At 51.3% G+C, this 27,820-nt stretch overlaps 10 protein-coding genes across 10 annotated transcripts; 6 read left to right on the top strand and 4 right to left on the bottom strand.

Moving 5' to 3' along the window:
• Positions 1 to 2,955: 2,955 nt before the first annotated feature.
• On the top strand, positions 2,956 to 3,537 carry N7459_001238 (pre-rRNA-processing TSR2 family protein; the record flags this gene model as incomplete). The annotated part of the gene is made up of 1 exon (XM_056940423.1): positions 2,956 to 3,537. One exon carries the CDS (start codon positions 2,956 to 2,958, stop codon positions 3,535 to 3,537), a length of 582 nt encoding a protein of 193 aa, XP_056804703.1.
• A 447-nt stretch (positions 3,538 to 3,984) lies between these two features.
• N7459_001239 (translation termination factor GTPase eRF3) lies at positions 3,985 to 6,206 on the bottom strand (the record flags this gene model as incomplete). The annotated part of the gene is made up of 2 exons (XM_056940424.1): positions 3,985 to 4,044; positions 4,104 to 6,206. The coding sequence occupies 2 exons, from the start codon at positions 6,204 to 6,206 to the stop codon at positions 3,985 to 3,987; spliced, it is 2,163 nt and encodes a 720-aa protein (XP_056804704.1).
• A 439-nt stretch (positions 6,207 to 6,645) lies between these two features.
• On the top strand, positions 6,646 to 8,903 carry N7459_001240 (RanGTP-binding protein; the record flags this gene model as incomplete). Its single annotated transcript, XM_056940425.1, has 6 exons — positions 6,646 to 6,666; positions 6,731 to 6,762; positions 6,818 to 6,875; positions 6,933 to 6,998; positions 7,054 to 7,088; positions 7,145 to 8,903. The coding sequence occupies 6 exons, from the start codon at positions 6,646 to 6,648 to the stop codon at positions 8,901 to 8,903; spliced, it is 1,971 nt and encodes a 656-aa protein (XP_056804705.1).
• A 600-nt stretch (positions 8,904 to 9,503) lies between these two features.
• Positions 9,504 to 10,756, bottom strand: N7459_001241 (BSD domain-containing protein; the record flags this gene model as incomplete). Its single annotated transcript, XM_056940426.1, has 2 exons — positions 9,504 to 9,787; positions 9,844 to 10,756. The coding sequence occupies 2 exons, from the start codon at positions 10,754 to 10,756 to the stop codon at positions 9,504 to 9,506; spliced, it is 1,197 nt and encodes a 398-aa protein (XP_056804706.1).
• Positions 10,757 to 10,978: 222 nt separating this feature from the next.
• On the bottom strand, positions 10,979 to 12,865 carry N7459_001242 (uncharacterized protein; the record flags this gene model as incomplete). The annotated part of the gene is made up of 1 exon (XM_056940427.1): positions 10,979 to 12,865. The coding sequence occupies one exon, from the start codon at positions 12,863 to 12,865 to the stop codon at positions 10,979 to 10,981; it is 1,887 nt and encodes a 628-aa protein (XP_056804707.1).
• Positions 12,866 to 13,084: 219 nt separating this feature from the next.
• On the bottom strand, positions 13,085 to 16,104 carry N7459_001243 (uncharacterized protein; the record flags this gene model as incomplete). The annotated part of the gene is made up of 4 exons (XM_056940428.1): positions 13,085 to 14,811; positions 14,872 to 15,229; positions 15,286 to 15,489; positions 15,541 to 16,104. The coding sequence occupies 4 exons, from the start codon at positions 16,102 to 16,104 to the stop codon at positions 13,085 to 13,087; spliced, it is 2,853 nt and encodes a 950-aa protein (XP_056804708.1).
• A 754-nt stretch (positions 16,105 to 16,858) lies between these two features.
• N7459_001244 (putative pyruvate dehydrogenase E1 component alpha subunit) lies at positions 16,859 to 18,213 on the top strand (the record flags this gene model as incomplete). Its single annotated transcript, XM_056940429.1, has 4 exons — positions 16,859 to 16,963; positions 17,017 to 17,150; positions 17,201 to 17,655; positions 17,714 to 18,213. The coding sequence occupies 4 exons, from the start codon at positions 16,859 to 16,861 to the stop codon at positions 18,211 to 18,213; spliced, it is 1,194 nt and encodes a 397-aa protein (XP_056804709.1).
• Positions 18,214 to 18,452: 239 nt separating this feature from the next.
• Positions 18,453 to 19,080, top strand: N7459_001245 (thiamine-binding protein; the record flags this gene model as incomplete). The annotated part of the gene is made up of 4 exons (XM_056940430.1): positions 18,453 to 18,518; positions 18,585 to 18,690; positions 18,848 to 18,950; positions 19,014 to 19,080. The coding sequence occupies 4 exons, from the start codon at positions 18,453 to 18,455 to the stop codon at positions 19,078 to 19,080; spliced, it is 342 nt and encodes a 113-aa protein (XP_056804710.1).
• Positions 19,081 to 23,281: 4,201 nt separating this feature from the next.
• Positions 23,282 to 24,618, top strand: N7459_001246 (class I SAM-dependent methyltransferase; the record flags this gene model as incomplete). The annotated part of the gene is made up of 4 exons (XM_056940431.1): positions 23,282 to 23,317; positions 23,554 to 23,623; positions 23,690 to 23,851; positions 23,921 to 24,618. 4 exons carry the CDS (start codon positions 23,282 to 23,284, stop codon positions 24,616 to 24,618), a joined length of 966 nt encoding a protein of 321 aa, XP_056804711.1.
• Positions 24,619 to 25,236: 618 nt separating this feature from the next.
• On the top strand, positions 25,237 to 27,561 carry N7459_001247 (uncharacterized protein; the record flags this gene model as incomplete). The annotated part of the gene is made up of 2 exons (XM_056940432.1): positions 25,237 to 25,549; positions 25,628 to 27,561. 2 exons carry the CDS (start codon positions 25,237 to 25,239, stop codon positions 27,559 to 27,561), a joined length of 2,247 nt encoding a protein of 748 aa, XP_056804712.1.
• Between the last annotated feature and the right edge of the window lie 259 nt (positions 27,562 to 27,820).

The raw sequence follows: 27,820 nt of genomic DNA on the forward strand, positions 1-27,820 counted from the left end.
TCCATTGTGTGCTCATATTCTAAAAATCTATACCTACTTACCTAGTCGATGATTCTTCAATATGAATACCGCTCTCAATTTAGGGGAGGAATTTCCATAGCTCACAAGCTTCAGCGATGGTAAGGATTCACATCATAAATAATTTGTTAAGAATGATTTTCGATGCTAACTCTCCTGGAGTCTTCGTGGTTGATGCCGACGGCTCTAGCTTGACTCCTACCAACCAAGCGCTTCTTCGGCGGTGCCAGAGCAAATTCCCTCCTCGAATATTTTCTTTTACGGTTGCACAAGTATATATCGCAGCTATGGATATTTCGCCGACTTTTGCGCTTGACTCTGACTGTGGTCACCTACTTTGGTGGGCTATGAATTATTACCTGAAGCTTGAATCGTTCAGACGCATGGACGCAGCTCCACTGATTAGAATTGCTGTCCATCTTCGGCGGGAGGTTTGGGTTAGGCCTGATTTGGGTATGATTGATGAAGAGAATGACAATGTAACACCGACCGAGTGTTGCGTTTTAAAGGCCATTGCTCCCTGGATTAGTTGCTATGTGCTATGTATTGTCGACTGGGAGATTTACTTTTTATTTGGTGACTCCTGTATTTTGTCTAGAAGAGGCACACTCGCTGACCTGTCCACTACGTTTGTGGACCAGAGCCCTATGGATAACAAGGATTTCTGGGATAGGGTTTGATTACGACTCCATAACTAGCCACCGAATCACATTTGAGTGGACTGGAAACTTTTTGAATCTGGCTTCTGCACTCTGCGAAGCCACAAGCTCTAATGTAAAACAAGCCATTTTAAGCTAAAGTAAATAAAAGAAAGTCAGCTTTAGTATTTTGGATTTGATTTGAGAGCCAATGAGGTTGCGAAGCTTATCGATTAAATTGTAGGCAGACGTTGAAGTGATTATGAAGGGGTCTCTCTAATATTAAATTCCCGAGATCATTGGAAGAATGTGAGGAATTTCGGTTTTGGTGCGTAAAAAGTTGTACAGCTTATGGAATTTTGACAATCACTCATTTCGACAAATTTCCCCTTTAGAAACCGATTGATCAATGTAAGTTCTTCAAATTTGGTCACTGACGACAATGGATCAGAACGTGACTGGTCAGAGCCCACCTACAGACAGTCCAGTCCCAATTTAAGCAGCGGCTGAATGCAGATTTTGTCACCAATGTTGATGACTCGATACTCAAATTTTGAAATAAGCATTTTTATGGAAGATTCATTAAATGATTGAATACTCGCACAGTCCTATAGGATATAAAATCCTCAGCCCTACTTCATTCCAAATCTAATTTTGAGTTCTTCCACAAGCAAATATAGAGGATTCAAATAGATATGGCTCTATAAAGACATCTTGAATCAAGCTCCCTATATCTTATATCAGTATACAAAATGGGAAGTTTCTATGGCATCAAGGAATTGCCCCTGGTAAGTAAGATCTCCCGAGCCTAGTTACCATATCTAATGTGATTTGATACAGGGAGCAACAGCTTTATACAGTACTACAAGGAAAAGCTTTTTCTGATTCCTACAAAGGTATACGAAAATATTATCTTCAACTAGGTTAAAGTATTAGCCCTATAGGAAACCTTCAGTGGACCATAATCTAACTAGTGGCATAGCAAGATTAAGTACCGACGACCCACTAAATTATAGAAGACTTATAAGAAGTAGAATATATCACTGAGAGCAAATTCTGACGATTTCTAGTTAAGGTGGATCCTTTAGTATATATTATCTATACATTCGTTAACAATAAGTCGACTCTCAAGTAAGTAGGCTCTACGTTGAACCAGATTGCATTATTATAGGATCGGAAAGATATACAAGATATCTTGATAGGGGTTCATTTAGTCTGATAAGGTAAAATTCTTTGTGAATCAGCTCACACAGAGCATACTAATATGAATGATGATTACGAGGCGCTCCTCCCCGAGCCTCGAGTATCATATCCAGTATAAACTCAATACTACACAACAGAATCGCCGTTAGCGAAAAGGTCCTTATGGAAAGTAGGAACTATGCAACAGGTGCGGAACAAAATAGCGGAGACAGTCTGACAAAGATATAGAGGCATTGAACAATAGGCATCCCTAAGATAGCTAGAATGAGCTTGAGCGCAGAAGCTTCTTTTGGCTATTGGCAAATCAGTCAATTTCAGAGCCGGTGAATGGCCTGGAGACTTGCTTTGTGCCAACAAGACCCGAGAAAGCTCCCGTTGAGTTATTGAACGCTCCGTTAGAAAATCATGGGTATATACATAGACGTGTAAGGATAAGTAGTCTAAATTCAAATACGTAATTCATAGTTACCTTCCGATATGGCGTAGTGGCTAACATCGCCGTCTTTCACACGGCAGCCGGGGTCGATTCACCGTCTCGGAGTATCTAGAATTGTCTTATTGTTTTCTCATTTGTGTTACTCCTACGGATAGAGGACTTCCACAGCCTCCTCCCCCACAAAAAAATCCTGTAAACTACACGTAATAAATACTTCTGGTTTCTTCTGTACACTCACCCAATGAGAGCCTTTTTATTGATTCATCTTCCCACTTGCCATGCAGCCTTCCAAGCTTGGAAAGTTCTTGTTCAGTTGACATAATACACCATAAATGGTCATGTGACCCTCTTGATCATATCTAATCGCAGCTCAAAAAATTTTGGATGATCCAGACCACCAAATAAACAGACCCTACCCTACACCTTCTTCCTTCTTCAATTGACCCCAAGGTACCCATGCCAAGATATCAAAGGTGATATAACCTGGCATTCGCACCCTGATACGCCAGTGTTGGTCCACCTTCCGTGATTTCAACTTCTCGTTCCTCCCCCACCAAGCCTGCGGGGTATCGATCGAGCCAACTCCAAGCGACATTCACAAATCGCACTTGGTCAATATACCAGAATCACTCTTGAAGCCCTTTTACATTTCACCCTGAAATGGACGCACAATCGACTGCTGCCCCGGCGGCTACCGATGCCCCCTCCTACCTCGACCTGGGCATCACCCTCGCACTCAACAACTGGCCCGCTCTCACACTAGCCGTACAGTCGAACTGGGGCGGCCCAACCTCCAACGACAAGCGTGACTGGCTCTGCGGCGCCATTTCTGAGATGCTGAGCGATCGGCCCGAGACCGACGCGGAGGATCTGGAGGATGTGCTAATTCAGGTGATGAACGACGAGTTCGACGTCGTGGTCGATGACGAGAGCGCCGGCAATGTCGCAGATGAAATCATGGAAATGAAAGCGCAGACTGCGCGAGGGGACTTCGGGCCGATTCAGACGATGTGGGAGGCCTGGCAGAAGAAGAGTCAGCAGAAGTCGGCAGCCTCCGGCATGTTCAAGAAAGTCGATGCGCGGGATGAGGATCAAGAGACGGATGACGAGCCGGACGAATCTGATGGTGGCGATGTGGACATGAATGATGCCCCCGCCCTAGTGCGCGCGCCGAGAGAGAAGGTCGAGCCCGAAATTGATGATGATGGGTTTACCAAGGTCGCTGGGAAAAAGAAGCGGTAAATGTGTGGCATGTTATCTCGCAATGTTGCATTTTGTGGGCAAGCGTCCCGGAGGCGAATATATCCATGGGTAATTTCTTTTATCTACATACAGACCAAATGATCTCAGTGATCCTGCCGCCGCACTCTTTGACATTGCTGCCGTTACAAGTGTGTAGGACAACATGCAGCTCGATGGCTTTTTACATTCGAAAGACAGAGCAAAATATCTATATGAGAGGAAATAGAAGAAATCATCATCGTAAGTTGAGGTGGACTGGTTGTGGGTGTATCATCGCTCGACCTCTGCCCGCCCAAACCTCCCTATCCAGAGGCTTTGCTCACGCTCGGTCAACAGGTGCACCGAGTGGTTGAGCAATGACCGTAGCCATCATACCGGCGTCCTTTTGTAGACTCTTCCCGCCCATCACGGAGAGTTGGAAATTCCAATATACGTTTCGCGCGTCATTTACGCCGTGGTCTCAGGTGTAATGAGTTTGGTGATCATACCAATAGCAATGGTTTGTCCCTAAAGTCAAGGTTAGCAAAATACCTTTTATAATCGAGATGAATAGATATAGGACATACCTGATCACGCAGTGTGAATCTTCCCAGCTGATTGTAGTCCTCGAACTTTTCAACGCAAACTGCGCCTGCAGTACTAGTGACCTCGAGGCGAGCAATGATGGTCTGACCCCTGCTGGCAAATGGAGGAGGACGCTTGCTCTTGCGGCCAGTGCCAGGCTCAAGCTTGTGGAGGAGGGCAGCGAAGGTAACCTCCTCAACGGCGGAGTGGACATGGAGAACACAGTTAAAACCAGCAGTCAGAATGCTCTTGAGCTCCAGGATACGAATCTTGGCCTCAAAGGCAGACACGCAGTTCACGGGACGCTTCGGAGAGCAGAGCACGAAACCAGGGAAGAAATCCTCTTCTTCCACGCCACGAAGGCGCATGCGAACCTGGTCACCACAAGTGGCGTTTGGAATTTCGTCTTCGGTTTCACCATAGAGAGCAGCAACCTGAACTTCTGTTCGGTTAGGCATCATGAGGTAGTTGCCGTTCTTTCTGACAACACCCGATTCGATACGACCTTCCGCCATGGTGCCCATGTCCCGGTACTTGGCGCTGATGGGCATCATGAACGGAGCATTAATCTTACGCTCCGGCAGCTTGAAGTCCGTCAGATATTCAAGCAACGAGGGTCCGTCATACCACGGAGCAAGGTCCTTAGGAACGCGGTCCTTAATACCAATGGTTCGCTGAGCAGAGATGGGCATACAGAAGATGTCACTCTTCTTGTAGCCGAGAGCTTCCAAGAACTTGATAACCTTGACAGTGCACTCGTCGAAGCGTTCCTTGCTCCACTCGACAGTTGGGTCATCCATCTTATTCACAACCAGGACGAGCTTGGCAACACCAGTGTTGCGAGCAAGTAGGGCGTGCTCACGAGTCTGGCCACCCTTCTCGAACCCGGTCTCATATTCACCCCTACGGGAGGAGATGACAAGGACACCCAGATCTGCCTGAGAGGCACCGCCAATCATGGATGGCACATAAGATTTGTGACCAGGAGCATCCAAGATCGAGAACTGTCGCTCAATGGGGCCATCGTCCGAAGGTCTGGTAACCTTGAAGAACGCACGACCGACCTCGACGGTCTTACCCTTGGAACGCTCCTCGTTGGTCAGATCAAGGGCCCACGAAAGATACCAGGTCTCTCGACCGGCTTCCTTCGCCTCCTTCTTGTACTTGTCCATAGTCCGCTCGTCCACCATGCCGGTGCAGTACAGCAAAGAACCACCCAGCGTAGACTTACCAGCATCAACGTGACCGATGAAGACAACATTGACATGCTCTCGCCTCTCACCATAGATTTCCTTCAATGTGTCCTCATCAACATCGGCCAATTGTTGCTTGGCCACACCGTTGGCATCCCGAGCCTGCTTGCCTGTTTCACCACGAGCGGGGCTTGAACGGCCAGGGCTAGAGCGTCCAGAGGACGGAGTAGGCGAGGACTTGCCGCTTGCAGCAGCCTTCTGGTCCGCCTTCTTTTCCGTCTTTTCAATTGCCTTGGTAGCGGTTACCTTGGCGCCGGCTTCGGCAGCCGCAGTTCCCTTCGTATCAGTCTTGGTTGCCGAGTCCGAAGTGTTGTTCGCGGCATTCGCAGCGGGTGTAGGAGTACCAATTGAGAGGACCTTGGTCTTTGGGGCAGTAGTGGAGGAGGCAGCACCGATCGACAGGACCTTGGCCTTGGGCGGGGCAGCGGATGCGTTCGAGGCAGGCTTGGGGGCGGCCTGGGCTGGTGTCGCTTGAGGGGCCTGCTTCGCCGGAGCAGGAGCATTCTGGCGAGGTTGCTGGACAAAGCCACCCGGTTGCTGGTTATAGTACTGGTTGTAGCCACCGGGCTGCTGGGCATATGCGCCATACTGACCGTAGGCTTGCTGGGGATAGCCGTATGCTTGCTGGCCATACTGGGCGTACGGGTAGCCACCACCATACTGCTGGAACTGCTGACCAGGTACAAAAGAAGTAGCACCGGGCTGGAAAGAAGCCGCACCGGGCTGGAAGGTGGCTGCGCCAGGTTGAAAGGTAGGCGCCTGGGCCTGAGGACGGCCTTGTGCGTTTAGGTTGACACCCTCAGCCTGTCGGGAGAGCTCATCCTCCCAAGAGTCGGGGGTTTGGTTCGACATCGTGAGAGGAAATCCGGGACGCAATCAAGGACACGGTGTAGACGACACGAAAGTCGGGGGTTGGAGGGCAAATAACAATGAGGGGCCCGGCGTTTTTGATTTTGCACGGCTGAGTCAGCACCCCGCGATAGAGAGTCACGTGGATGATATGCAAAAGGATCCGAATGGCGCTTTCTCCTGCTTGTCTCTCGTTGAGCAAGAACTTGACTTCAAATTGCTACTCGGAAAGTGAAGGTGCAAGGAGCCTCCGGTATTTCAGCCCTGACTGTGGAACCCCCAGCGTTGGGCGCGTCCTTCGAAGATTCTGGCTGTTGGGCAACCACCTTCCAAGGTGGGCTATCGATAAGCGCTCCATGCTTTATTCCTCAGGGGCACCAAAGCAGCGCGCCATTCAACCAGTCCTGCAGAATTCGAGTGGTTGCATCTGTCTGTCCTCACCATGGATGTCTTTCTGACTCGCGTAAGTCTTTTAACTGGATCGAAACGACTCGTGATAAGCCGCTAATGGAACACATGGGGAGCAGCTAACCCAGCAGGCTATGAACTATGCCATTCGGTCAGTTGCGCTGGTCCGAATGACTGAAGCGACGAAGTCTAATCATTTAGTACAGCTCGGGAATCGCGATCACTGCTAGCTATGCCATGCGTCAGTCGTCACGCTTACTCAAAGTACACATCATCTGGAGGCCAAGTGTAGAGCCCGAGTGCTGATGTTTTTGGGATCAGAATGTTGATGGCGAAGACCGCGATGAACTGTTGTCTTTACAGCAGCGTCTCGAGAGCAAGATACAGGTCCAACATTACCCCAATCTCCATGTCTTATCAGCCCTGCTGACACTACTAACAGGTCATCTCTCCGTCAATTGACATGATTGAGCTGATGTGAGTGACTTTGAGTCATGTCAAAACACTTGTTCAAGCCCTAAGGAGATATATAGTGCTGCTCGAGGCAATACATCTCTCGAATCCGCTGTTGCCCTCACCAAATCCCTGAGATGGGATATCCAGGCCCTTGGGCAACGATTGGCACGAGCGGCGGCATCCGAGGAAAAGATGCGCAAGAACTCGAAATCATCTCAAGATCGACTGCACAATGAAATGGAAGTGAAGCTCATTATCAAAGACATCAAGAGGTTGCTCGCTCGGATCGAGGATGCAGTGCCACTGATGAATCTGGCCATCACGACTTCTGGCGCTAAATTATCCACCAATCTGCCATCAACAGTATCGCCATCCCGGCTTCTGCAGGCCAGCACCTTTTTAACTGCTGGAGACACGCAATATTCCATGACCGAGTCACAGGCAATGCAAATAGGACCGACATTTACATTGTCCATGTATATGCTGTTTGCAAGTCATTTGCGCCCTCATGATGAAGAATCTGTCCGTGAGGCCACATGGAAGGAAGTCATGCACAAGGCACGTTTGAAGCTGCGGCGAGTTCCGATGAACTTGTATTACCCAGAAGGCTCCGGAAAGATGCCCCAGCTTTCAGGGCCGGCTGGTGTCGATGAATACGCATATCAAGTCCTGATCATTGAGGACCTGGACGATGGACGAGTTCATACGTTTGAAGATGACGAGCCCCAGCCTCATAGCTGCGAAGGCGTTACCACGGCTGGCATTCGCGAAATCCTTCCCATCCACCAAATTTCCAAGATCTTCTATGCCGATACAGGCCGAATTCTTAATATCAGCACGGAAGGGGAGACAAATAACCCAGTCCTGCTGCTGAAAAGAGATTTGAATGCGCTACCGCCGCGCCGCATGATGGAGCGGCAGGACGTCGAGGACGATTATGCGTCGGAGCCCTCGGAGGAGCCAGAAGACCAAGAGCAAGCACAGCTTGACGCACAATTGAACGGCGCTAGTGCTTCACTGGATACAAGCTCTCAATTTTTACATGAAGATGCAATTCCCGAGGAATGGCGATTACCTCCAGGTCTAGATCCGGAGTGGATTGCATTCGAAGTTTACAACGAGGATGACAGTTCAGACACCGGGTCCGAGCCAGAAAACCCTCATTCATCAACAGCTGAGCCCTCGATCGACCCAAGCATGATGGAAAATCTAGCGCTTAATGACAAATTGTCCTCGTCACCATCGCCTACCAAACCCATCGCAGCCACGACAACAGCCTCCAATCCCCTTTTCGAAAACATTCGCACGTCTCTATCCCTCCTGGAAACACTCCTTCGTCTTACATCCCTCCAACAATTCCAACAACAGTCGCATCTGTCCATCAGTGACGAACTCCTCAACTTCTTCCTCGAGGAATCCTCCACAACCGGCGCCGGGGGCGACGAGCAACATCGCCAACGCGTCCGCTCCGAAGCACGCCGCCGCGTCGGATGGGATCCCTACGATGAAAGCCCGGTCAAGCGACGTGGCGAAGACTACCAGTATGCCTGGAGTCCCGGTAGCCCCTATGCTTATTCTCGTGAAGGTGATGATATCTACTCCCCCGGCGGGATGTCGCGAGGCTTTCAGCTTCGTTCCCGGGAGAGTACTCCTGAAACCCCTGTACAACGTCGGGGTTCGCCAAGTGCCCGCTTGGATCCCAGACGCCCAAGTGGTCTGCGAGGCATGACACCAGCTTATCCGCAGGAGACAGGGTCGCGGCCAGGCTCACCACTGGCTAAAAAGCCGTCGACTGTTCCAAGAGATGGGAGTGCTGGGTCTGGGACAGCGGAGTAGGGCGGACTTTTGGGTATCATGAGCGTGTATGATAATGACCAAGAGAAGACAATCAATGTCCTCGGTGGGATTGAATTGCCACGGATAAAGCGCAGTACCCTTTCACGTAGAAACCGACTGTTTTGGCTATATTATCATCTTGATAAACAGGTGGGGGCCTGAGCCATTCTTGTTCGCTTCTGTAGAACAAGTACTCCTGTACTCTGTTCATGAGAGCAGTGGGCAATCTTGGGACTGCCAAGAGAAGGATTTGACCCAATACATAAGATCGCTACTCGAAGATTCGCACTCGATTCGAAGACGATATGTAAATAGAGCAAAACATGTGCATGGCAAGATTGAACAGACACGAAAAAAAAGATAGCTGTGGGCGTCGATCGCTGAAGTCAAGATAAGAAAACGAAAGTTGGGAATAGGAGAAACGAACACAGAGCCCCTTAACGCCAATGATCCAATTGATGAAACCGAACGCCGGCAAGGCCAGGGACACAAATTCCACGAGCAAGCCGATCTGTGATAATCGGGTCTGGGAAGATAGACACGGCCTCGCCTACCCTCTTCAGAGGACCGACTCAGCCCCTTTGATCGAGATCAGGTCGTTTATTCCCAGTCCTCGTCACTGTCATCCTCCTTCCCTTCCGAGGTACTCTTCTCCTTGGGGCTGCTGGGTGTTTTGCTCGCAGCTCCGCTCACGACGTCGTAGCTCGATTCACTGTCGGCCTGAGATTGCTGATCATTGGAGCGGCGAGGCTCCGCCTTGGGAGTCACATTGGCCGGGGCGAGATTTGGGTTGCCAGGGCGGACTTGGGGAGTGGAAGGCGACTCGGATTCGGAGTCAGAGTCGTCATCCCAGGCGACCTCTTCTTCATCTTCAGCATTGGCGCCTGGGTTACAGGGATTAGCAAATGGCCCGCGACGAAGACAGGACAGGATGACATACCCTTGAGGAGTTCCTTGCGCTTCTGCTCCTCGGTTTCGATCACAAGGCGTAGGAAAAAATACCGAGTCCAGAAATCGGCATACTCCACCTGCTCGGGGACGAGCTTCTCCATGGCCGACCGGAGCTCGGGGTACTTCTCCAGATGAGAAGCAATCTCATCCGTCTTGCCCTCAACGTTGAAATCCTTCTTGAATTCCGGGAACTTGTCACTGACAGGGTCCTTGGTGAAGCTGTCCAGGTTCGAATGAATAACGTGCAGCTGAGCATCAAAACGAGTGGCGTGGATGACTCTCTTGCCGTCGGCGTCCTTGCTCTCAAAGAGGAGCTTGCCCGACTCATCTGTCTCTGGCGGCACGATACTCACAGCCTCACGCAGCTTCTGGCTGATGCTCAGCCCGAACCGCAGAATCGCTTCATCTGCAGCCTCCTCTGCCTTCTCAATCTCCCTGAGTCGTCGGGCAGCCTCGGCCTTGAATCGAGAGATGAAACCCTCTCCGCTAGGCCCAGGCGTCTCTCCATTTGCCTTGGCCTCGCCCTCGGTGGAAGCTGTAGGTGTAGTCGCCTCGTCTTTCTGCCCTTCCGTGCTCCCAGTAAGCGCCGCCGTGCTGAGGGACAACCCCTTTGTCCGATCCACAATGCTATCCCTCAGACCCGAGAAACCCTTTACTGCCTCCTCACTTGCAGCGGCATATTCCTGACGAGCGCCCTCGTAGTAGCTTTCTCCCTGTTTGCGGACATTGTCCCAAAGCCCTCCGATACGGGTACCCCACGGACTGGCAGAGAAAGCCTGGAAGGTTTCTTGGAGTTCGGTGTTGAGGTTGATGTTCGGCTTTTCGTCGTTGGGATCGGAAGGAGCCGCATCTTTGTTCGAAGACAGGATCTCCTCCTGGATGTGGTCGTATGCGATATCCATGGTTGGTGCAGGAGAGAAAGAGTCTCAGCCTGGCAACAACAAATGAGGTTGCACCTCCGCGTTCGTCAACGACCTGACCGCCCCGCTTTGTCCCCGTGCTTGGCCTGACGCAACTACGCAACGAACCACTCAATCTCAACTATGATATTTACCCCAGCTATTTATGGTAGAAAATGAACATTATATTCATATGGCCTCGTTATTCGTTAATGGCTTGTGATGTCACCGATCAGGTAAACTATAGGGCTCCCCCACACTATCCTGACTTCCCATCCAGAAATTAGGCATGGGAACGCTCTCCATCACACTCGAAGTGAGAAGCTGGCTGCGCGATAAAACTCCATTCGGACTGGAGTTGCCTCGGTCGATCGGCTGGGATGATTCGACCTGAACAGACTCTGGCGCACGAGGTCGCCGAAACAGTGCCTCGTTCTCCATGTTGTTCTCCTGCTCTCGGACGGGCGACGATTCTGGCACAATTTCAATCCGCTCTGGGTCTTGACTTTGCGTCTGACTTTGCGAGAACGGACCAGGAAATTTTGGAGTGACTACATGGCCAGTTCCAGGTTTCTGAGTGCTTCCTTCATTGGGGAACAACTCAGATAGCTTCTGGGTGTTCAGTGTTGGAATAGGCTCATGTGGAAACTGAGTAGCTGGCTGCATCCTTTGATAGAATACGGAGGCATCTGACATAGGTGGCTCGGAGAGTAGTTCCGGGCCTAGGTCTGCAGAAGGTCTAATTTCCGGCAAAGGAAGCTCTTGAGAGTCGTCGGCCGGTGATTGTGGGCTGTGATGGGATTCCCGTATATCATCGATATGGGGACCATGCCGACATAGAGTCACAGGAAGATTGTCCAGGTCACCTTCATAGTCACTTGGTTCCGTTTCAGCATCGGTCTCATAAACCACAGTCCTTTCCCTCTGGGTGTGCTGAGGTTGTGGTTCATTGTTTTTCAATATCCCTTTTGGTGTCGAATCGGCAGATGCTGTACTCGAGGGGATTCTTTTCGTGGAAGTTGACGGAGTCTTCTTCGGGGAGTCGAGCACTCGAGGCGAGCCAATGATCGACGATTTTGATGGCGATTCATTTCTATGGTTCTCCGAATTTCCGACTGCTCGTCGGGACACTGGAGATTCTTCCTTGATAGGAGTGTCGGAATGATCGGTGAAATTGAAGGGAATTCGTTTTGACGGCGAACGAGTTGCGCTCCGAAACTGGGATGATGTTATTATAGCCAGCCCGGGACTTTCAGGCGACTGGGAAGAGGGAATTTCAAGCTTTCGAGGCTTCTGTGGCGTGATTGGGGGATCCCCAGGGTCGGGAGGTTGAGTATCTTCTGAGTGTGATATTGGCTCGCCGGTGGAAAGATCCAGCTCCGCCTCGAAGACCCGACTACGTTTGGAAGAGATCGGGCGTCTCGTCTGAGTGTTCTCGTCTTGGGTTGTTGTTGTTGCTCGTTGTTGTTCATTTGTGGGAGGTGTTTTCTGAGGATCAGGTTGGATGTATCCCATATTCACATCATTATCGTCGTCATCGATTGTGATATACCGCCGCACAAAATCCATTTGTGTTAAGGTCTTGTCGGGCTTCACAGGCGGCTTCTCAGATGGCTTGCGCTTTCCTTTGCTGCCGAGACCTGCCTTGGGTGTTTGACTTTTGCGCACAGCCTGGACACGGTCGGATACTCGGAAAGACACTCCAGAGCTTTTCCTCCTTCGCTTGGGATGGTCATTGTTTGTTTCGAATCTAGTCCATGATGGTGGCCGATAGTCGGCGTCATCATCTGACGCCTCGCTTATTTGAATGGGCTTATTCGTATGGCGTGGATCTTCACGCGGCTCCGATCCATCGATATAGTCTAGTTCCTCATCGTCGGGCTGCGTGGCTTGCGTCACGAAATCGATTTGGGTGAGGGTCGATTGCGCTCGCAAACTCGGTAGAGAAGTTCTCCTCTGGGTTGGTCCAGATGCCGATATGTGCGGAGACACTGTCTGTTTCAACGTGCTCTTGGAAGCTCTGGAGGATCCTGGAGGACTGACTCGACTCGGGGTTCGGAAATGGTCGCGAGGCGTCTCTGGGGGTCTCTCTGTCTTGTGGGGACGTTTCATCGCAGCTCTGATTCTGGAGACATGAAGACTCGGGCAGGCACAGGGGGGTAAAAATGATCCTTGCTCGCCATGACGTTTTAGTGGGTGGAGCCTAAAGCAGATCGCGTCGACGCGTCTGCCATCTACGCGGTCACGTGCTCATTATGGAAATTAAGACCCCAAAGGTTTCGATTCGCAGTTCAGTCATCCATGTACTCTGCACTATGATAACCCAAGTGTTCACATGAGCCACTCTGGAAATGCATCCTCATCTTCTGGGTCCTCGGACATCAATGAACCTTTCTCAATTTCGCTGTCAGAATCCTGAGGCGGCGGATCAGCCGCTGCCTCTGAAGGAGACGGCGGGCGCGAAAGAAATTCAACGCTAACAGACTTCGAGTCACCATTAGTTGATGAATCAATCGCGATGGGTGCTTTCTCAGAAGACCCTTCTAGCTCCCTCGGCGCTTCGTGTTCATGAGTAAGTACATGCTCTTCAGTGCCTGGCTGAGGGTGGTTGGGAACCACGACCAATTCGTACCGGGGAGCGCCTGAGTTTCTGGTTTGGCCTGCCGTTGCTGGCTTCGGTAGAGGACGAGAAGAATCATTTGGCTTGGGGGCTGGCTCTTCTTCCACAGACTTATCGAGAATGAAACCTCCTCCAAGACTGCCAGCTTCCTGATCATACTTTGCCGGGGAGTCATCTTGCGGGTCGCCTCCGCGCAAGACAGCACCCATTTCCCGGTTGACCGAGAACCCTTGAGGTGGACTGCGGGTTGGCTGATCTGGCTCTGGAAAGAATCCTCCACCCGCTTCTTCAGCATCATCAACACTCATCTCCGAAACGGATCCATCAATTGCTGTTTCGTCCTCAGCCGCGTAGCCTTTGACTCTTTCGGCGATCCTGAGCTTAACCAGGAAAAGTCTCCAGAACCGAAGGACTTCAACTGTTCGCGCCTCAAGTGCAGCTTGATGTCTCTCGTCTGCCATGCCCATCAGGACCTCTTCGAGGGCTTCCTGGTATTCAATAGCGATAACAATTCCCCGCATGACGGCAGTCCCTCGGCGACCCTTGAAATCAAACCCGGTGACGGCATCTGCATAATCAATGCCCAGAATCCGCGCGGCTCGCGCTGCTTCTGGGCTTTCAATATGAACAGCTCCAGGCGGTACCATGCTTGGGACGTAAACATCTAGGTTTCCATAGACATTTCGTGGTATCCGTCCTCCAACGACCGGCGGAGGCCGGTAAATCTCGGTTTGGAACTCTGCATAGAGTGCTGTTTCATCGGTATCTTCCTCTTCATCACTAGCAAAACCGCTCTTGGGCCGTCTGGCGGAGACATGTTTCAGAGGCTGCTCGCCCACCTTGACATCTCGACCTAACCGATACCACTTGTCGGCACTGCGCACGATATGCACATCAGAGCGACGGTACACTGGCTCCAAGTTATCACTTTTGGCAGTGGTTTTGCTCAGCCCAACATGCCCGATCACGCGCTTGGGAGAAATGACTTGATTGCGATTCAGATGTCTTTCGAGAGCATAGATGGGGTGGTCTTTGAAGTCCTGGATGTTGCGCGGCATTGGCTCCGCCGCTGATTTGGAGGTCAATTCACTGATCTCCAACTGATCACGATCCTCCAGGAATGGCTTTTCGTACGACTGTAACGCCTTGTTCCACCAAGCATCGCCGTTCCGAGTAGACTCGACCCGAAGCTTCCGGGTTTTCGCGTTAAACGCTTTAGCATAGCGCCGAGTCACATCTCTAGCAGAGGCATCATCCTCAAACGCAATCACGTAGTTCATATGGTTATAGGGATCGCTTGCGGGTGGCTCGAACTTTGAGGGCTTTGCCAGGGATTTAGTCACCAAAGGATCTATGGGAACCCACTTTTGAACAGCCTCATTGAAGGCCTCCACCCAAAAGACTGGATATGAGGACTCACGAGGAGTTGGACGAGACACTATGGCATGTTAGCTTACCCCCAGGCCAAGGGAGAGAAGTGGGCAGAGTAGTGACGCACCTGCGCGCACAGTTGACTGAGTCGGGCGTGAAGAGAACTCAGGACGTCCAAGCCGCCGAGTTCGTGATGGAGTGGGCGACTCTGCTGTGGACCTTTGACGCTCGTCGGTGGATGTTTCATGGTCATCGGACGAAATAACGATGTACTGAGGCCCTGCCTTGGATGGTGTCATATCCTTCACAGTACCTGAGAATGGTAGGGGCTGGAGTGAGCACACAAGTCTCGCCTCTACGGCGACTGATCGCAAAAGGGCACAAAAAAGCTGGGCTCCGAAGTCCCGAGATCCTTGAATTGTCTGCGCTTGAGTTTGAAAATCCTCCTGGGACGGAAATATCTCCGCATCTAACATGATTGACTCCTGCGCCCATATCAGAACTGTCTCGTTATGAAAATCGATGTTTTGACATTGCATACCATTTTCTGCCTCACCTGGTTCTGGTCTTCAGCCCAGTGTGCCCGTTTCAGTCCTGGTTTGGTGACTTGGTACCTTCGGTTGAAGATGTCACCGGCTTGGTTCAGGCCATCAATGAATGTGGTCGATCTGGTGAACTGTGGCTTATCGTGGTCTGGATTCAACAGTGCAATAATACGCTTGGGTAGCATTTTCTTCAAGAAGGTCTGTCCCTAGTTAGGCGTAATACAAAAGCTTTCTAATAGGTCAATTCATACCTGAAGCCCCTCATTGTTACACCACCGATTGCGCAAGTGAACATGGGCCAGAAGGCATAGAATATGAACCTTATGGACATCTAATCGTAACTTCTTTTCGGCTGCCGTGACTGGTTTCCTTCGATTTGCCTTTTTCCGTGGTTCGGGCTCTTGACCAAGGGTAAGTTGAAGAGTTTCATCATTTCCAGAAGACACCGTTGCAGTGCTAGGAAGCTCTTCTGCTGGTTGTGGAATATCGACATCCTCCCATTCAACATCCGATTCTTCCTCGGAGATTGAATCGTAGATAGTTTGCACGTGCTGTGCTCCAGCCTGCAGCATGTCTGTTGCTGTACGGTCCTCCGGCTTTGGTCTCAAGTCAACGGGTATAGCCTTGGTGGTTTCGACTCGCCGTCTTTTGATAGGTCTATCCGACCGGAACTGCTCAGGGTCTCGAGCTTCTGCTTCTTCCAGCATTTCCTGGTAGACACCCTGCACTTGCTCATCTCCTGTCGCTTCATGCCTTCGTGAGCGACCACGAGAGGCCCGGCTCCGTGTGGAGCGGGCTGTGGACTGGCGTACCATTCCTAGCTGCTCTTGGACAGCGCATCAAGAAGTTGAGCTCGACTCTGCTATCGACAAAAGAGGCCTGTAAATCAAGTGATACTGGTAGATCTGGTGATGCCAGCGTCACAACGCGTCGTGAATAGCGTTGAAAGCGTGGATCACACTAGTTGGTGTCGCAAGTCGCGAGATTGTGAGGCTTCCATCCCTCTGTTGATTGGTGGGGCCCGATGCGTCATAGCGGAGACCGGAGACCGGAGACCGGGTTTATCCGAGCCTCAATCCATTTCGGGACTTCTCTCACAAGTCAGCCTTGAACTGTAGGGAGAAAAAAGAGATGACGCTATGAGAGATTTGATCTCACACTTTCCTTGTCCTATGCATGTTTCTCCTACCTAGTTATTATTGATGGAAAGTTGCGGTCAAAGAGCCACATAGCTCTCTGTTGCGTGATTCGAATACGTATATTCCACCCATGTAGATTGTGTCTATTGTGCGGGTAGCCAAATTCAACTATCATTTCGAGATAGGATTTTGTTAGATCTAGATTTGAGAATATGGGGCACTTATATCTGGTTGAGTTTTGGTGTCAATTAAGGTTAATAGACTCTTCTTAATCATGAATTCACACTTGCGTCATAGGAATATATCATCACCGGAGAATCAGAAAATGAACAGAACCATTCTTCTTTGACTTATAACAAACTTAACAGACAACAAAGAGAAAAAAAAAAACTTAACCAAGATGATAAGTGCTGCAATGAAATGCGGAACCATGTCCGTGGGGAGCAGAGCCCTCAGGCTTCAAACTTCTATCAGTCGTGTCCAAGCTGGCCAGCGGGGGTTTGCGCAAGTTGCTAAGCCAGACGATATCCCTAGTGTAATACCTCAGTTTCCATTGGGGCTATGATCATGAAGCTGACCTCAAATTAGGAGGACGATAAACCTTTTACTGTTCCCGTCTCCGAGAAGAGCTTTAAGACATATCTTTTCGATTCGCCGCCATACTCAGTTGAAACAACCAAGAGCCAGCTCAAGCGACTTTACAGAGACATGACACTCATAAGGTATGCCTGAACAGAGAGAAGGCATAGCAACGAGGCTGACTATCCCACAGACGAATGGAAATGGCAGCCGACAATCTGTATAAAGAGAAGAAGATCCGAGGGTTCTGCCACTTATCGAGTGGACAAGAAGCTGTCACGGTTGGAATTGAACATGCAATCAGCAGCGAAGATAAACTCATTACCGCCTATCGCTCCCATGGCTATACTCTGATGCGCGGGGGTACTATCCGGTCGATTCTTGGAGAGCTGCTCGGTCGACGCGACGGCATAGCGCATGGAAAGGGCGGGTCGATGCATATGTATGCCAAAAGTTTCTTCGGAGGAAACGGCATTGTGGGTGCCAACGTTCCTGTGGGAACCGGGATAGCACTTGCCCAGCAGTATGAGGATACGGGGAACATCACGATCAACTTATACGGAGACGGGGCAGCAAACCAGGGTCAAGTCCACGAGTCTTTTAATATGGCGAAGCTGTGGAATCTGCCCATCATCTTTGGCTGCGAAAGTAAGCTCTTGCTCTTTTTGTGAAGGCGTTCTCGCCAGGCGCTGACAGGTATGACTAGACAACAAATACGGAATGGGGACATCGGTAGAGAGAGCGTCTGCCTCAACGGAATACTACAAGCGTGGCCAATATATTCCTGGCTTGTGGGTGGACGGGATGGATGTTTTAGCCGTCCTGGGCGCTGTCCGACATGGCCGCGACTACGTGAAAGCTGGAAACGGTCCCTTGCTTTATGAGTATGACACCTACCGGTATGCCGGGCATTCCATGTCGGATCCAGGAGTGGCTTATCGGAGCCGCGAGGAACTTCAGACGGAGCGGTCCAACGATCCGATCTCAAACCTACGAACCAAGTTGATGAACTGGGGGGTCCTCACAGAGAACGAGACCAAGGATATTGATAGGGACGTTCGAGGGATTGTCAACCACGAAGTCGAGCAAGCGGAACAAATGCCGGTGCCGGAGCCAAGCTTGGAGAAGTTGTTCGAGGATATTTATGTACCCGGCAGTGAACCCTTTCAGAGGCGCGGAAGAACAGTTGATGAGACAATCTTTTGACGAGTATATATTTCAGGCAAATTGCAAGCATAAAGTAACCACTTGGGCTCTGTCCATGGATCACGGAGTTTTAACTAGAAGTATTTCTTTTCCGCGCAGCATCAACCCACAACGTCATCATTACCTCCTAATGAATATGAGCAGGAGAAATCTCTCGTGGATGGCAACTCTCCTTCATAAACCCTTCTCAAGATAGAACTGTTTGAAATACCAGAAAAAACAATACCAAACATTTCGCAATGGCCTACGTCACGCCAGCTCTCGCGACTCCCACGCGATGCACAGCTGACTTTTCCCTGATCCCGGTATGTCGACAACCTAAGCCAAGAGTATGAATCATCTGAACTTGCTAATCTTTAGTTGACTGGCAGATTGGGACTCGGAATGCTTCTTTCTCGCAGCTGATCGCAGATGTCCAGCGTATGCTTCAGCAATCGGGCCTCAAGTATCAGATGAATGCCACAGGCACGACTATTGGTAGGCAGTCTTGACAATAAAAGCGAAGCGTGTGCCCAAAGACGGCGCTTCAACTTCCTGTGTTAGGTTGAGTCATTTGAAAGCCGATTCTAGCTCCCGTCGCTGGATTTTGCTGCAGGATACACTGACAAATAACTAATTGATGACGATTTCACAGAAGGCCCGTGGGACCAAGTCGTCCAGCTGATTGGGTTTGCACACGCTCTCGTCCATCAGCAGGGGATCGCGAGAGTCCAGACAGACATTCGCGTCCAGACCAGGTAAGCGTCTGCTCTGAATCCGATATCCAGAGTGCTCGGAGCCATGTCTCATTCCGTGAACAGAATGGACAAGATCCAGCCGATGGAAGAGAACATTGCCTCGGTGGAGAGGATCCTCGCCGCCACTTGATCAGCTAGTCCTTCTTGCATGCATTAGAGGGGGACATCGTATCCGCCCGATGGCCTGCAAAGGCGGATTTGAAGCCGTGAGGGTGGTGTCTTGATCCCAAATGCTCCATGCACCCACAAGAAGATGTTGACCCATACAATGACAAATAACCACGAACTGTGTTTGCCCCCATTGGTGCTCATCGAGCTGTAGAACCACCTGAAACTCCGTCCCATCCGGCCCCAGCGGGTCGGGTTCGGAGGGGTTTCTCGTAGATCTGGAAAAGTGGGAGAAGGTCATCTCATTGGCAGACAGGGGTGGATTGTATACGTCGTAAACGCGCCTGATCGACATGAAATCGAAATGGAATTTCTTTTCATGCTTCAGTCATTGCAGTTGACAGCCACCAACCGGTGTCCATGGTGCATGATTCCCCCGCTACCTCCCGTCAGTGTATAGACAAGCGATTGGCCCGGCGCCTCCACTTGGGGCAGCGTCCATGGTGATAGAGTTACCACACAGCAGGTAATTCCAAATACTGGGGGCCATGATCGCTTTCTTCGCGCGTTGAACTTGGACCACCGAAATCCAGTTTCTTCTCCATGGCGTGAGGTGGGAACGTGTTGTTAGCCGAGACAGCTATGTTCCGCGTGTGTGGAACTCCAGCGGATCGTCAACCATTCCCCCGCAGGACCCGAGGACTCGCACCCACAATGCACCGTATATGTCGCTCGTCTCGTTGGAAGTGGGTCATCATGTTGTGGTCCATTTCTGTACAGGCCTCCCACTAGGGCGTGTGTCGATTACGGTGGACAGACGTCTATCTCGCCCAATGACAGGTCGATTTGTGGGGAAGGAGGATTTGTCACTCCAAGCGGTCTAGGTATCGACGGTATAGATATCCTGCCACCGGGATTTAGGGCCCTTGGTTGCTGCGAGCCACGTAGCCTGTCAGGTTTTAGTTCGAGTGCGATTCTCTCCGTCTTGGGGTTGCAAACGCTGCGAGGGAGCCGACGTGGAAATTCCGGTTGGTTCGTTCGAGTGGAGGAAGCAGGGCCAAGTGTTTGTTTCCTAGTCGCGCTTCGGCCCTTGGGGGCTAATGCAACGTGAGAATTTGTTCGCTCGCGCGTTCTAGCGTTCGACTGCTCTACTGAACGGAGTACGGCGTTCTCCAAAGGGGCCCACGGCACCCGCCCTCTCTTTTAGCCTCGTCGCCATGAGAGCTGCAGGGTATTAGGGATCTGACTGCAAGGGCCCTTCCGGTGTAACGGGATGAAACATGATATAACATGAGATGGGTCGTTTCCATCTATAAGATCCATGCTCCGGAGTAACGCCGACGTCCAACGACTCCAGATTGGAATTCCATTGCCGGTTGATCCCAATGTGAGTTGAAAAGAACCGACGCCAGGTTCCACGGTGAGTGCATCCGGGGGATATTGTGACGATGATTGATACAGGTTACCTCTATGGGTATCGTTCTCCGAATTGCACGCCCCTCCAGAAGACAAGCGTCACTTCCCATAATGGCCCGTCTCCACCGGCGGAGATTCTCGGTCGCGGCCACGAACTAAGCCTGGTCGATCGTAGTGTGTATGCACAAGAAATCCGAGCGATACATGGGCGCAAATCCCTACGAGCGTGACAGTAAGGCTTTTCTGCGACTCGATCGTTCACACACGAGAAAAGAGAGAGATGACCAGCATGACCAGGGAGTCAACGTCGCCCCGGTTCTCGAAGAATTGGCTCCTGCGCCGGCCTTACCGACGCTTTGGAACCCGACACTTTCCCAGCAGTCGGGTCGGGGTCAATAGTTATGACTCGTCCAATTGCCAATAAAGCTCCCCGGGTTCCCTCTGAATGGGATCCCAGCACCATGGCAGCCAGGGGGGTTATTTTTGGGACTGTGGGCAGGGTTCGATGTGCAACGCCACGTAAGGTTGTTCTCCCAGCTGTTCCGTGGCATGTATTCTTTAGTCCTTTTTCTTTTCTTTTTTTTTATTTTCCTTCGGTGTTAGTTTCTTTTTGGGTTTCTTTGTTCCCCAGTCGGAGTACTCCGAGTACACACTGGACACGCCGAACGTTGGAGAGCGGCGCGACCGGAGCAAATCCCGTCCACGCCAGTCGAGGCTGCTCGCAAATCCAAGCGTGCCCTGGTTTGGGGTCGGATCAACGCTCCGCAGCGGGAACAGCACACGGGGCGTAGATGGAGGGCGTGAGCTAATTAATATTGTCGAGTCATAGAACAGAAAGCCGAGTCAGTAAAACGGAGCCGACAAGATTGGGCAACGAGGGAATCAACCCGAACTCAATGTAGACGTAATGTACGTTAGCTCGGTAACTAAAATTCGTGGGAGCAGGAAAGAATCGTCATGGACGATTTGCCCACCCGCGATTGCATGATCTAGCATGGAGCCTGGAACCCCTCCTGCCTTCCAAACCGACTTGCCAGACTTACCGGAGTGGCTCGTCCGGGCATGTCCACTAACCTACGTGTGTGGCTCGCGCTGTTCCGGCCCTTTGGGTCTTTGGGTCGTTGCCCCCCAGATGCATTGCATGGATGCACTGTGGCTGACGCGTGGGAGACCTGCACCGAGGGATCAGGGGGAAAAAAAAGGAACAGGAGCATAGCCAACGGGGCCAATCGCAGGGGAGACGCTAATTCTGACATATCAACTTGTCCCAACCTGGAATCGTTGTCCACCGCTAGACCTTCTTGTGGTAGGAGTCACGGTTGCTTGGGACGGCGGGAGATGCCAGCGGTTCTTCCGGAGGGGTTCAACTGTACCGGAATAATACATCGGCGTGCTTCACTATGTAGTTAGTAATCGCGCGATGCTGCTGCTAGGCCCAATGCAACCTAGTCGGCTCGTCTTGCGCTTCCCCGAGGAGAAAGAAGCAGCGAGAATCCGAGCAAGGCTGTGCATAGCCCAAAGAATTCGCCAAGGAGTCTCTCTGGCGGTCATAGTCAAGGATGATGATGACAGCTCCGAGTGCGTTCCAGTTCCAGTTCCAGTTCCAGTTCCACTCCTTCGCTGCGGGGCCGAAGACAGTGGTCGATCAGTGGTTGTTCATCGGTACGATGTCAGTTGGATAGTAACCACCTACATTTCCCCTCCGAATCCCCTCCTGACTTGGACTCGACAAGCTGAACCAGTCGAAACGGGGCAGCGCGACCGGGATGGACCCTGCAAGGTGCAATTTGATCTTTTTTTTTTTTTTTTTTTTTTTTCCCAAGGTTCCAGCAAACGGGGTGAAAGCGGCCCGTGGCTTGGGTTGCAACTTCCCAGCCGGATGGGACCGGCCGCCATTGGCTCATCGGGGTTGAGGAGGATCCTGGCATGTCTGAATGCATGGCGTGTAGTGTGGATTTAGCCCGTGGAAACAGAAAAAAGAAAAAAAGACCAAGTCTTGGATCGACCGCGCTCGAACCACGCGCGCCCAACAGGGAAAGGATTGGATGTGTGTTGAAAGAACCTGCGTATTGGGTATTTCAGCTCCGCTCCGACAGATCGTGAATCATCCCCTCTGGCGTTGGGGTCGCTTATTCTTTGCTTCAGAGGGGGGACGAAGATGACCATGCCCCGTCTCAGACTATAGGTCTCGACCAACAGACCCAGCTCCGGAGGAAACCAGCATTCGTCTAGGACTGATCTTTCATGATCAGGCCTAGGTGATCATTGCTAACTCCCGTAGGGGACTGCTTTCGTTGCCCGAAGCGCTCTGGTCTCCCCGCCAAAACGCCCAAAGAACCTCTCTCTCTCTCTCCATGTCCACTTGGTATAAGTCGGGCTCAACTTGGTCCTCCATGCACCGTGACTCCACTCCCCCCCCCTGCGGGCCTTGTTTTTCTCACCTGGTCCATGTCGATCCCCACCCCGGTAGCTCACCAGCGATTGATTTATAGTTGTCCGGATCGTCTTCCCGTCCTGCCAAATTCCAACTTAACCCAAGCTGTCGGGCCTTTCCTCTTTCTCTTTCCAAAGCAACTGTGCCGGTGTCGGACATGACAGGGACTATCGCCAGATTCGCTCGTTCGCTCGTGCCTTCACTTAACTCCTAGCCCTCCCCTAGACTAGAGCGCGCCCCATTTACTGCCCCTCCTCGACTTAAGCGCTCCATTCCCACCATTCCTCACCACGTTTTCCTCTGTGTCGGGTCAAAGTATTCCAAGTGGGAGGCACTCTGCATCAACCGTCCCACTCTCAACCTCTCGGACCAGATGCCTGCATTAATCAGCATGAGTCCCAACCCATCGGTAAGTCTCTTTCATCCGTTCTTTGATTGACATCTGCCTTGGGATTGGCCGTCCGGCTTCCCTGGGATGGCATGCTCTTTGTCGCTCGACGGTCTGTACCAGAGGTGCTCACGGATGTGATCCAGGAACCGAAAAGTGACTGGTAATACTGTCTGCCCATCCATCAACCAGACATGGATTTAAGCTACTGTGGCGCGCGAAGACCGTGCTAACGAAGTGGCAACAGTGATACGCAGTCACTCACTGACAGTGTAACGGACTACCCTGTGGAGAACGGCCGACGGTACCACAGGTACCATGAAGGAGGTACGATGTCGAGATCCATCATCCGCCCTACACATTTGCTTTTTTCTGATTCCTCCCCTCTAATAGCATATCCCTATCCCAATGACGAACAAGAGCTTGATCGTCTAGACATGCAACACCACATGTTCAAGTTAGTTATGGATGGGAAGCTTTACCACGTTCCCCTGCAAGATCCGAAAAGGATCCTTGACATTGGCACAGGTTCCGGCATATGGCCAATCGAAATGGGTATGATTGTCTTCTCCTGCCACGCCGGATCTGTGTCTGCTGCCTGACATCTAATCCTTGCTCTTGCAGCAAGCCTGTTTCCCAAAGCCGAAATCACGGGCACGGATCTTTCCCCTGTGCAGCCCACAGAGGTTCCCGAGAATGTTCACTTTCTGGTCGACGACGCGACGGAAAACGATTGGATCTGGGATCCAGACTCCTTTGATTTCATCCACATCGGCCATATGACGGGTTCCCTGCCCTCCTTCAAACGATTATTACGACAGGCCTATAGACATCTCAAACCCGGCGCATACCTCGAATGCCACGAATTAGACCCCAAACCAAAATGCGACGACGGCACCATGCCGCCCGAAAACCCAGACGGCTTCAGCAGCTTTGCGCTGCATGACTGGTTTGATCTCAATCTGCGTTCCAGCCAGGACGTCGAACCGGCTCGGCAGTTCCGCATTGCTCATCGAATCGAGCGGTGGATGAAGGAGGTTGGGTTTGTGGACGTGGAGCAACGGATCTTCAAAATTCCCACCAACAACTGGCCCACCGATAAACGGTTAAAGGACATCGGCACATGGAGCGAGAGTAATTGGCTCGAAGCGCTGTCCGGATGGACCTACAAACCACTCCTTGCGCTGGGATGGTCGCAACCGGAGATCGAAGTCTTCCTCGTTGACGTGAGGAAGAGTATCCAAGACCGGAAAGTGCATGCCTACATGGACTTCTTTGTGGTAACGGGCCGAAAGCCTCTGTCCGGTGAACAGAATCCGTGAAACGACCCTATGGAAGCGGTCCCCTCTTCGGTTTTCTTTCTTTTAACGAACGCGATACGTTCCACCACACCGTTCGATAATGTCTGCGATGATATGATGAGCATCAGATACCATTGGCGGGGAACTCCTTGCATGCATTCAACGGCGTACGGCTTGCATTATTTGGTTTTTTTTTTTTACCCTCCCTCTTCCTTTCTCCCTGTCTCTCTCTTTCTTTATTTTCGATTTTTTGGGCCTTGGACTGGTCTTTATTTCCCAGTGACCACAAGAAGTGGACGAATTTGGACTTTTTTTTTTCTGAAAAGGAGGAATGGGGAATATGGACAGCGAGTGATGAACGATGAGAGCAAGGAGGCAATCGTAGATCCTCTATGCATTATGACAATACAACATATAGAACGATATCCAGACGTGATTATCGCGATGCTTGACTGATGGTAAATTGCCGGCTGCAGATTAGACTCGCCCGGGCGGGAGCGGAGTGATGAGTCAGCAGTCACGCGCCAATCATGGCCGGCAAGCGTGAGTGGGAAGAATCCCGAAGCTGCGGCCAAAAGTCGACGCTGGACGTTTCCAACCCATCGCTGCAATTGGCTCGCATGTGCCAGACCTCGACCCATGTCGTTCGGTAGACATGCCTACCGGCATGCTCTAAAGCCACCTGCAGCTCCGGCTATTGACCATCTCTGGATTAGCGAGGATCTGCTCGCCGCGACGTTTCGTCGCTTCGCCCACGGTCAACGACGCCATGGCAGCTGCGTGCCTGGCCCGCTGGAAGCGCGGCGACGCCTTGCGAAACGGAGAAACACCGTCTTAGCCAGTATCGGCGGAGGTCCAGCCGAGGATATTGCGTGTTTGTTTGGGCGGAATGGAAGAGAGCATATGAAGTGGACCGATCACCCGTGGCAGAGGGCGCCCCCCGAAGCTCAAGGTATGGACCGCAAATAGGAGGAGCCCTTTTTCGGCCGGAATTCTGACAATGCAGAAGATATCAATAGCTATGCTCTAGGTGCCTCTGAAGTTCATTTGCCGTTTTACGATCACAATCCCGATCCCATCGAAACGCACCGCTTTGATGAACAGCCCGCAACTTCTTCTGAGAGATGTCAGCCCTCATCAGATGACTTGTTTAGAGAATTCCTGGAGCGGAAGGATTGGAAGATTGAAGACGCAAGAGACGTGGCTCGCCGGTTGAAAATCGACCTTCAAAGGGAGCCTCGCTACAGTCGGCAAATATTCGACGCTTTGCTCACACACCCGGCAGATCTTGCACAAGCAATTCGATTCTTGGATGACCCGTTTCTAAATACTCGCGGTTCCGGGAACTACCTTGCTGCAGTGGAATTCGTCCAAAGGAAAACGAAGCGGTCCAACCGAACTGCCGTTCTCAATGCGGTTACCCGTGCGCTGGAACTCGGCTTGGTCCCTACAGATGAGCTCTGTCTGATAGTAAAAGCCGTTCCAAACATTGTCGTGGAGCGAAACAAAACGCTGGCCGTGTGGGACCGAAGAACGTTATTGAAGCACTATCGGGCCATGTGGAAAGCTATTGGCCGATGCAACATCCTCGGATATCATGATCTGGACAAGAACGTTGTGGATACCTGGCTCAAGGAGATTCTGAGCATCGGCTGCTTTCGCTTTGCGGAGGAAGTTATTGTCGCAACTCACGACATCAACTCTGATACCCAGTGGCCTTCGACCTTGATCTTAGCATGGCTGGAGGCTACGAGCGGGCTCAGTACAGGGCTATCCACAACACCTCTTCCCTATCTCGACACACTCTTGAATAAACTCGAGCCAGACTACGCAGCCAGATGTATTGTCAACGTCACCGAGCTCTTAGCCCTCTCCCAACGGGAAAACCACGACCGAAACCAGCTGCTTGAGCACTGGCGAGACTTTTTACTGCAGGTGTCAAATATTTCAGCAATTGCAAACTCGAGCATATGGTTTGATATGCCACTTGCCTGCAACGAACCCTCTGAGACGGGCCAACCCATTGTGTCCCGAGGCATTTCAAGTCGACGCCAAATTGTCTTGCGCATCTGGGCTTTGCGAGCATTGTGCCGATCCCAAGGGCCAATGTACAACCAGAGCCCTAGGGAAACAGACAAACCAATCTACTTGCTGCTCAACCTCTATCAAACCACGACCCAATCTACAGATAGCTCTTTCCTGGCAGAACTGATGCATGGAATCCACAGCCTGGATCTCCCATATAGCAGCCTTCTCATGCTGGCAGTTGATCTGAAGTTGAGAAAGTTGACCACAAAGACCACTCGCAGGACTCTGGAACGACTTGAAACCTCCCAGACCTCCTTGGCCGACATCTGGACAAAACCTTCATTGTACCGAGGGGTGCGGGGTCTCTTCTATGGAACATTCGAGCAAATGTTTCGAAGCCTTGATCTCACAAGTTCAGAGTATGTTCAAGAGTGTCTCCGTCTTGCCAGAGTCGGAGATTCGCAAAGTGTCTGGTCCATTCTCACACTCCTGCGCCACCACACCCCACTCAAGCTCTGCCTGAACAAAGCTTGGGTGCCAATCCCACACCCCGATGAGAAAGCTCTCGTGCGCTATCACCCGGGTCCTCGGGATAGCCAGTGCCCGGATCCTCATCTCGCGGTCGACTTCATTCATCAGCTGGCTGTTGCCTTCTCTTGCTGCCCGCAGCTGACGCCTTCGCGTTCGTTCCATCTTATCCACTGGCTCTACGACTATCTGCGTAGACATGGTGGACCCGTTTACCCGTCCTTGGTGCGGGCTATGTATCATGCTGGAGTTGTGCGTTATCGGCGTGAAGGACGCCGACTCGCCGCTACTCAGTATGAGTATATCATGTGGATTATCATGAAATTTGAGGGACCTGAAGTGGTTAAGCAGCTCGCCACAGCGCCACAAATCGGCCATTCAATGTCCGGCAACAACCATGCTTTTTAGCTTGCAGGATTCCGTGGCGTATACACATGGTATGTACGATGGAGATACCAATAGACGTGTTCCTCCTTGGGGCGATGAATGAACCTTGGATGTATGTATTATCTCTACGGACCTGTTGAAGTGCAGAATCTGAGGTCTACAACAATCAACGACGTTGAGAACCTACTGTTGTTAGGGGGTAATACTTCCAATGGGAGAAGCCCAGCACCAAAGTAGCAGAAACTCCAGTAGTCAGTCCATTGCCTTTCATGAATACATT

This window comes from Penicillium hispanicum (assembly GCF_028827665.1).
Source record: "Penicillium hispanicum strain IBT 35686 chromosome Unknown utg000001l_segment0_segment0, whole genome shotgun sequence".
Classification (NCBI taxonomy): domain Eukaryota; kingdom Fungi; phylum Ascomycota; class Eurotiomycetes; order Eurotiales; family Aspergillaceae; genus Penicillium; species Penicillium hispanicum.